This window comes from Polypterus senegalus, chromosome 11 (assembly GCF_016835505.1).
Source record: "Polypterus senegalus isolate Bchr_013 chromosome 11, ASM1683550v1, whole genome shotgun sequence".
Taxonomy (NCBI): Eukaryota; Metazoa; Chordata; class Cladistia; order Polypteriformes; family Polypteridae; genus Polypterus; species Polypterus senegalus.
In genome coordinates this window covers 165,408,315-165,418,479 of record NC_053164.1, presented here as the reverse complement: position 1 = coordinate 165,418,479, position 10,165 = coordinate 165,408,315, and the positions used below count along the sequence as shown (strand labels likewise).

Below are 10,165 nucleotides of genomic sequence, written 5' to 3'. Positions count from 1 at the left end.
TCAAACCAGATCATCAAGTTTGCAGATGACATGATGGTGGCAGGTTTCATTAAGAATGATGATGTCTCAGCATATATTGAGGATGTTGCGAGAATGGTTGCCTGGTTTAAGTGCAACAATCTCTCTCTTAATCTTGAAAAGACAAAAGAGATGATAATATATTTTAGGAAATCCAGCACTGCTCATCCACCTCTCACAATCGATGGTGGTGTTATAGAGAAGTCAAAAACACGAGGTTCCTGGAAGTTCACCTTTCTTGGTCCCTCAACTCAGCCCTAAAGCCAAGAGGTCTTGGTAGCGTTTGTACTTTTTGCGAAGACTGAAAAGAACTTGTCTCCCCCCCACCAATCCTCACCACATTTTATAGGAGTACCATTGAAAGAAAGTCTGCTCTCTAGCTGCATCACTGTCTGGTATGGGAACTGTAATGTTTCAGACTGCAACACAGTACAGTGGATACTGAAAGCAGCTAAAAAAGTTATTGGTGCACCTCTACCTCCCCTGAAAGATATTTACCAAACCTATGTTATAACAGAACCAGTAACATTGTGAAAGACTATTCTCACCAGTTACATATATTCTATCTACTACCATCTGTCAGATGGTATCAAAGTTTCTGCAAGACTGAATGACAGTTTCATACCATAGGCCATCAGAATTCTGAATGCACAAAAATGTCTAGCTCCTGTTTAACCAGTGCAATTCCAATGTACTACCTCATTTTATGCTTTACATACTTATCATATTACACTTTTGACTTTTTCAACAGCATGTGCACTTTATCTTCTGTTTACTAATACAACAGGCACACTTATGTCCTGTTACGAGTTTTGATAACCTTATACTTATCACTTAACGTGATAACGTGGTTCAATGCAGCAAATTGCCTCTGTACAATACTGTACTTACAGTACAGTGTAATATTACTTTATTCTGGAAGGTTAAAATACCTTTTAAACTATACTGTTATATGGTTGTACGTCTATTTATGGTACTGTTTCTGTCACACCTTGCACCTTATTGTATGTTGCTATGTGTTGCACAAGGGCTCATGGAGATATGTTGTCTCATCTCACTATGTACATGTACATAGCTGCTGACAAAGTATCTTTGACTTTACTTTTCAATGCAAACTAGTGGAATATTCTTCAAAGGCCAACAAACAAGCAGCAATAGAAGACAGCTGTGGTAAAAGCCTGGTAAAGTATTACTAGGGTGGAAATCCAGCACTTGGAGACGGCCATGGGATCCAGACTTCAGGCAGTCACAGACCGTAAAGGATTTTCAGTCAAATATTGAAAACGGCCATTTTATTTATGATTGTGCTGTGACTGCATTAAATTTGTCCAAATACTTTTGAGCCCCTGAAAATAGGGAGTGTGTATAAAAATGTCTGTATTTTCTAAACATATCATACAATATTTTTGTTAAATCCCCTTGAAATAAAGCTGAAAGTCTGTACTTCAATCACTCATTGGTTGGTTTGTTTCAAATCCATAGTAGTGGTGTATGGAGCAAAAACTATGAAAAGTTTGTCATTGTTCAAACATTTATGCACAGGACTGTATAAATATTTCTAATAAGTACCTTTACATGCTTATTAAAGGTGATATCACGTGGTGCTTTGACATCTGCAAAGTTTTTCTCATACTGAGGGGCAGCTGTCCAAGGAGAATGAGGTGCTGGTGTAGAGATCATCATGAAGAATGGCTGATAATTCAACTTCTTTTCTAAGAAATCCATTGATACATTTGCCTGTATAAGATAAATATTCATTAAAAATAAAAAGGTAAAACAATTCTATAATAACTTGCAAAGATCATAACCACAGGTGGGACATAAACTGGAAAACACAAAAACGAAATACGAAATTTAACTTGTATACATACATACATATCATACAAATATTTTAGAACAAAAATAAATATCTACTGCATATTTTCTCTTCCTCACATTATTGACTTAATTAACCCTTATTTTAATTGATCTCCAAATCCACTTAAACCATTTTCTTCCCTAGATTAAACCATAAATATTTTTAAATGAAACTGTATTTAAAAGAACACTCGACCCAAAAAGTACCATATTTTGATCAATTTTTTACTCTGTGTGGTTTGTAGTGATGGCTAAGAAGAATCAGTAATCTCATGTTTACATGCAGAATGGTGATAAAAAAAATGTAAAAAAAGTTCTTGATATCACAACCTTCATAGGAAACAACACTGAACAACAGCAAACAACACTATGACATCCAGGGGGGTTGAAGAAAAGAAACCATTTGACTACTCATGTTACATAACCTATATGTCAGGTATTCAGTTATATGCTCTCAACAGCACATATTTCAGCAAAATTACAAGTATATTATATAAACCAATTCTGGAAAATCCTTTCATGAGCAAAAGTGGACTGCATTCAAAAATGGGATGAGATTTTGAAATGAAAACCCGCATCTGACCTCATTTGTTAGTCATTAAGTTACAATAATGACTTACTGCAGCACCTTTGATCTGCACTAATACAATGCATACTTTCCACAAAAAAAGTATTTACCTTGCTTTTCTTTAACTTTTAATTTTTTAATTGTGAACTTCATTATACAACTCTCTGCAACGTTGATGTTATATGAAGCACCAATGAAATGATGGGAGAGTTGAGTCTATAATTCAACATCTCACTGTCATTTGAGCTCCTTGTACTTCCATTCATGAGATCATTTTTTTGGAATATGTTTAAAACAACTAGGAACCCAGCAAGAGCTTTTTGCCACAAGCAGCTCTCCTGTCTCATTATACCTGCAGTCAAGTTTTGCAATATAACATCAGAAATATGACGAGACAGGCAAATCAAAGTGGAACTCGGGAAAGTACTTGGTGCTGGTTGTGCCAGTTACAAATAAATTCAGAATATGGAATAAAATTACAAATATACTTTCAACAAATATTGAAAAAGAAAATGCAAAGCAAAAACTACGAGTGCTAAAGTATACATTTAATAAGTACGATTTATGTTTGACTTGTTGCAGTGCAATCTTCTGTTTGCTTTAATCTCTTGCTATTCCTTCTCAGGCATATCTGTTGTGAATTAAAAATGTGCCATGTATTGTCTCCTCCATAGAAATGCTGTGCCCACCTTTAAAATTTGTCTGGCACGGACCTCGCTTGGCAGTCAAGTTGTGTTCATATTGTTAGTTACACATATTGTACTCAAACAACAGCATTGTGAAAATGTGAAAGTGTAAGTGGGAAAATTATACAGTATCTCTAAGTGCTTTATAAAATAGAGATTTTAGTGAAAGTGCACTATTTTGGATATTGTGCATGACACAGGGAATTTGAGATTTATTGCATGGATGTTTTCATATTCTTTGCTGTTGTTCAGTGTTGACCCCTGTGGCTGCTGGTAATCTCCATTTTCTTTGAAAACGAGACACTACACATTTTTCTTGATCACCACTACAAATATGGGATCTGTTACACAAAAAAAACTATTTTTAAATTACACTTTAAATATAACCATTTAAACAAAAAAGGAAGACAGTTTTATTACCTGAGCATTCTGCTGAAAACAATACAGGACTTTTAATATATCCTTTCAATATTGGAAGCTACAGTGTAGAAAGGTATTTACCCCTTTCCTTATATCATCTGTCTTTGCATATTTTACACAATGAATGGCTTCAGACCTTAAAACAACCAAAGAGAACACACAATACACTTTTTAATCATTAATTCTTTATTAATAGAACAAAGGTATACAATACCATGTTAACCTTGTGAAAAATATATATATTTTCAATACTTGTTTGCAGCATATTTAGCAGCAATAATCTCTACTAAGTACATCCCCAAAATTTGATATCAGTCTTTAAAGTCGCTTTTGAGAAATTTTAGCTCACTCTTCTTTGTAGAACTAGTTTATGTCAGACACACTGGTACATTTGTGAACACGAACTACTTGTTTCATGTCCTGCCACAACATCTCTACTGGGTTCAAGCCAGGTCTTTAACGAGGCCAGTTTGAAACTTTAATTTTGTTTCTTCTGAGACATTAGTTGTAGATTTGATTTAGAGTTTTGGATCGCTGTCCTGCTGCATAACCCACGTATGCTTCAGCATTATGTCACAGACAGATGATTGGACATTCTCCTTAAAAATGCTCTGCAGTAAAGTGCAGAATTAATGGTTCCTTCAAAAATTGAAAGTCTTTTAGATCCTCAGGTAGAAAACTATCCCACACCATCACACCACCATCCCCATGTTTTATTGTAGATATGATATTATTACTGTAGAACACTGGATTAACTTTTACTGAGATGACTCACTGTTCCAAATGTCCTTCATTTTGAGGTAACGGCTTTGACTGAGTGCAGTACAATCCTAGTGCCTTAAAATGGCTTTAAAATCCTTTCCTGAATGTTAAGTTTCAAAAACTATTTTCCTAATGTCTTTTGGAATTTCCTTTGATCAAGGCATAATGTTTTTCTAGAAACCTTGTAGTAACTACTTCTTGTTCTTGGCAAAGATCAATACTATGAGGTTTTGATTCAACAGGGTTGGCTGTAATCAGGTCTGGCTGTGTTCAGAAAGTGGAGTCTAATTATGAATTAACTTTGGTCAGCTTTTTGAACAAATAACAAAGAATTAATTACCCCTTCAAATGAGTAAAACAGGTTTTGGGTAACTTATTACTATTATAAAGTAGCATTTTACAAATGGTTTTATATATTTACCTGACTCCCTTTATGGAATATTACATTTCATACAGTAATCTGTTGCCATCCATTGTGTCAAATACACAAAAACAAAGGAAATCAGGAAGGTGGAAATTACTTTGCACAGCACAGTGCAAACAACTAGAAGTATATAATCTTCTTACGTGACAATAACAGAACAAGTGAGCCCATCTTAACAGTAGCACAGACTACAGGTATATTTATTAGGTTTGCCATTTTTTTCTGAAACAGCCAAACTTCAGTTCTTGAAATCACAAATGGTCCTTTGGCTGAATTGACATTAATTCCCACAGACACGCTCCAAAATTTTGTGGACACCCTCCAAGAAGGGTGGAGGCTGTACAAAGGGCGTGAGCAACTCCATGTTATCGTCCATGGTTTGGGAAATGTGTGAAGGTCAGGTGTCCACAAACTTTTGGTCATATACTGCTACAAAATTCACATGTGTGAAGTTTTTGTTACAGATTTAAAGGTGTACGCATCTTTCAATATTTTCTTTTTAATTCACTCCCTCATGTAGAATTTGCTCCCTTAAGTGCATCCAAATGATGATGATTAGCAATGAACAGTGAAGATTCAAGAGTAAAAACACGCAATACAAAAGGGAACATTCTTAAAATAAATCAGAAAATCGATTTTGGCACGGAGGTTCTTGCTTTCCTCTACCATTCAGTGCTGTCAGCATTTGGATAAACTTAAATTTTGTTTACACATTCACTCACCAAAGTTCAGTTTACATGCCTCAAAGGGACAGCTATAAAACTTGGGTTATTTTGCAGTGAATTATTTCTTCACATTTCTTCTTAAGAAACCATTTGTTTACGCAGTGTCAAGATAAGCTGTCACAAATGTCCACAAGATAACCAATTTTTTGAAGCTACAGTCATAAAACATGCCAGGAAAACTAAATGGATTAAACAAACCATCACTGAATAACAGATTAAAACAGACACCATAATCCTTACTTTAACTTTTTATTTCTCTTTCACTTCTCACTTTCACACATCTTTGCTCCAGAAACACTAACAACAATTTTCACCAACATAAATTTTGACTCAAAGTTAACCATTGTCGCAAAAAAAAAAAAAAACAATAAATTTGTGCACATAAAACCCAAATTACTTACATAAAGGAGATCTGAAATCAACAAATAATGTAACATTTTGTTGATGCCGTATTACAGGATTTTAGCTTTGCCAGGTTAGGTAATTTTAGGCAAAAACTTATAACATCATTAGTTAATTTTGAGTACATCACTCACTTTACAAAAAACAATCAAAAGCACGCCTTCACAGTATCATGTAACCTAACAGGATAAGACTACTTCATGTGCACAAAGCGAGCACATAGGCTTGCACGGTCAACGCACAAGTTAAGATAGTGTAACTGCCCAAAAACAAGTGAACAAACAGCATTAGGGAACAAAATGGCCTCGCAATCAATGTTGTTAGATTTAACTGCAAGATGTGGATCATCCTCGCTCACATGGAGGTAATTTGACTTTGAAAAGACTGATGCTGCTCAGAAGATGGCAATCTGTAAACTATGTCGGAAATCGGTTACCACTAAAGACAACTTGTCAATTAACTTGTTATACCATCTGCAAACTAATGAACACACAGAATATGAAAAATACGAAAAGATTCAGGAGTCAGCTGTTCACAACCATTCTAAATCACTCAAGATACAATCACAAAAACACACTGAGCAAACTTTAGTGGAATCATTGTACAACAAGAAAATATATGGCATGACATAACAAAATGTCATCACGGTTGAGAGGGATTCAAACAACTTTTGAATACTTTAGGCTCAAGATATGCACTGCCTGGCCGAAAATATTTCAGTTAAACAACTCTATCAAAATTGTATGATTTTTGTCTCAAACTCTGAAGCATAAACTGTAGAAGTTTTCACATTTTGCTAAAACAGATTTGTGGTCAGGTCAAACATCCAAGAAGTACCTCTCCTTGACAGTGCATTTCATCGACAAAACCTGTCAACTGCAAAGCTACTGTGTGATCTTCTGGGAAATAGGATGTTTGCACACAGGCGAGATAATTGTGCAAAGTCTGAAAGATGCATTGGTATTACGGTCGCTGGGAGAAGACCGCATGGTTTGCATGACAACAACAGCAGGGCTAATGTTGTCACTGCACTATGGAAGAGGCTTAATTACTTTGGACATAGGTATCAAATTATTATTGGTGAGTAATTTGGGAGCAATTTATATGATCTAGTACAGAGCACTGTCAAATCATTATTCCATTCGGACAAATAACAATTCATTCGAACTTATTATTTTTATTTCCGTAAGAAGATATATCTATCAGGCGTGTTTTATTTTTCAAGCAGTCTTGGCTGGGGGTCCTTGATTTTAAAGCGCATTTGTTTTCTTTAATTATTTAAAACGCTTGCACAGATCCCTCCTCCTTATCCTACTCCATCCCACCTATATGACTACAGAAGTTGGAGCAGGTAATGACACAAGATATGGAGCAAAAAAAAACACACACACAGGAATTCAGAAAAGGCGAGTCTCTGCACACTGCCATTGAAAAAGAGGTCAACAGCTACTTGATGATACCGGAGGTAGACAGTAATGCAACTTGAGTGGTGGAAGCACAAGAAGTACATATTCCCAAATTAGAAAAAAACTTGCAAAAAAGTACCTGTCCATCCTTGTTTCAAGCAACACTTCCGAGTGGGCTTTCACCACTGGAGGAAATGATGTGACAGGTAAATGTGATGCTCTGAAGCTGTGGATAAACTGGTTTTTCTGTAACACAAGTTCCCTCAGCTGAATTTTACAATTGTTTTATTTTTTCTGATATCTTTGTGCAATATTTGAATTTGGAAAGAACTTGAAGTTAGTAATTTGTTTAAAAAGTTATAGGGTTTGGGTTATTTCCATCTTTGTACAATATATAACAGAACATGGTTTACATATGCTATGGATTTTTTCTTGTGCAGTATTTGAGAGAACTTTGGATTTTTACACTATATTACAGTATGTTGGATTTTTGTTTTTGTTTGTATGCTGCACAATTCACCTTACAGCAGAGCAATTTATGTTTATTGAGACTGTAATGTTCATTCCCTATAGTTCGATTATGATTAGCATTTTATTCGCTTTAGATTCATATCTTGTTTACATTAAGGGTGACTGTTTAAAATGCTCTCATTATAATAATTTTGTTAGTCTTAGTGTAATTGTTTGTGTAAATCCTGTAGGCCACTTAGAAATGGTTTATTCATACTTGCAGTGTATGATGTCAGTAATCCTTTGGCTGGTGAGTTTAAGGTTTTTGTGTTATTTTACTTCTGTTTTAAGTAAAAAGTTTTTCCTTAACTGTTGTTCCCATTAATCTCATTAGTAAGCTACAATTAATATCCTATCAACAAGACCAAGCTAGATTAAGAAGACTTTTACAAACATGCCTTTAAAGGATGCAAAATATCATCCAATTATCATTATCAAAGTCCCAGGAAATATGAAGATACAATTTTTTGCCAATATCATACACCCAAAACACAAACACGTCATCACTTTTCTTAAATACATGAGGCTTAAGCACTAATTCGGTCGAAAAAGTCTTTAATTAGCAAATGACAGAAATTTGTTTTTGAACTTTCAATTCAGAGGAAGGTACCCTAGCAAATGAAGAGCAAGTATATACAGTGGGATAAAAGTTTTGTTACCTCATAAAAACAAAAGAAAATACACTTACTCGTCGAATATAACTGAAAGTTTCTGTGATCACATTAATACTAATAATTTAAAAAAAAAAATCTTAGTAAATTCAGAATGCAAAAACAACATAGGCTGCAAACTGTGTTTGTTTAAGGGAAACTATTGGGTCAATAGAAAGAAAAAAAAATGCTTAACTCAATTTTGACACTGATATTTTTTCATTATTGTGGTTTCACTTGATTGTTCTTTTAAGTTAAGCCCCAGAAGAGGGCCAGTGTTCTGTTTATTTCTTATATTTTAAAGTCTAAATACTTCTGTTAAATTTACTTTTTAATCTCTACAAAGTTAGGAAACCAATCAATGAAGCTGCACTTATGCAAGCCGTGGACATGTCTAGTCATTTTAAACTATACTTTTCCAAAACATTTTGGTATAAACTGAGGACACAATATTTGTGGGTCTTCTTTTCACTCATTTTTCATACTAAAGGTTAGTCACATAACTACTGTTTTTTTCTCAGGAGAACAATTCTCATGGGTAGAGGTCTTAGAATGAAATGCTGTGCTTTCAATTCAAAATGTAAGAGAGAATTTGGGGTGAGGAAAGAAACACATTCATTAATCGGAGTGTTAATGACTAAAGATCAGTTCCTCTCCTATATTCATCATAAACAAAGATCAACGTGTAGCAAAAACTAGGCCCGTGTAAGTACACTTTGGTACAGCTACACTTTTGTTTCCTTCTCTGAATTCAAGTTTATAATCTACTTTAAAATAATTCAGCACAAATATGGCCAAAAAATTGTTTCCCCATGTCATGTAATTAAGGTAAATCAAAAGCTCAGCCTAAGAACCAGATCAGGTCATAAATTGAGTGGAAGAACTTAGATATCTAAAAAATTGAGATTGACATGGGAAGAAATGACTCATAGGTTGGAAAATTTGAAAATTAAGCCACAACAACCAATTCCTCTTTTAAGTGCTACACAAAAAAGTAATCTTTGAATCAAGTGGTTTTATTAATAAAATATTGTGCTCTGAAATAAAGAACCATTTAATCATTTTTTTTAAGATAATAGTAAGCATGAAGATTAGATAAAGGATAGTGAAAATTGAAGTAGGAATGAATATTATTTATGAAAAAAAATGTATATCTTAATGAAGTGTGTTAACTAACGTGTTCTAGCATCTCAATGAAAAGCGAGTGAAACCACTGGGTGGGGCAAAAGTTAATTAAGAAATAAGAGTTTGTGAATCCTTGTTGACAAAATAAGAACACAATGTGATTTGAAAGACTGACAAATCATCTTGAAGACAGAGAGGAAGGTCTGAATCTGGGTCATAAATGCAGAATTTTTTTAAGAATTTTTTTTGTTACTTATAATTTAACTTTATTATATAAGCTACTGGTTAAATCAGCCAATACGATAAAATTAAATTAAAATTAGATATCATTTGCATTTAATCTTTTAACTTTGTATTTTATTTTATGTTATAATCCAGATTTCAACATTTTTCAGGTCTCAAAAATTGGGATGGGGGAGTTTGGTGTACAATTTAGGGGTTTAATTTAAGACTTGAGCAGGATTAGGGATGTTAAATACAGGTCTTTGGGGCAATGGCCTACAACAAGTAAACTAAACCTATTAAAGCCTTTGCCATTTCTTCAAAAAAAACAAGAAAGATTTCAAGATATTTCCTGCTCATCTTTAACAAATCTGAAATCATAAATGCAAC

At 34.1% G+C, this 10,165-nt stretch overlaps 1 protein-coding gene across 2 annotated transcripts in view; it reads right to left on the bottom strand.

Annotated features, from left to right (window-relative positions):
* gnsa (glucosamine (N-acetyl)-6-sulfatase a) overlaps positions 1–10,165 on the bottom strand; it is a 103,309-nt gene that overhangs the window by 60,790 nt on the left and 32,354 nt on the right. For both annotated transcript variants that reach the window (XM_039770042.1, XM_039770043.1), the window contains exon 6: positions 1,588–1,755. In XM_039770042.1, coding sequence (XP_039625976.1) covers positions 1,588–1,755 — 168 coding nt within the window. The remainder of the gene's footprint in view (positions 1–1,587; positions 1,756–10,165) is intronic.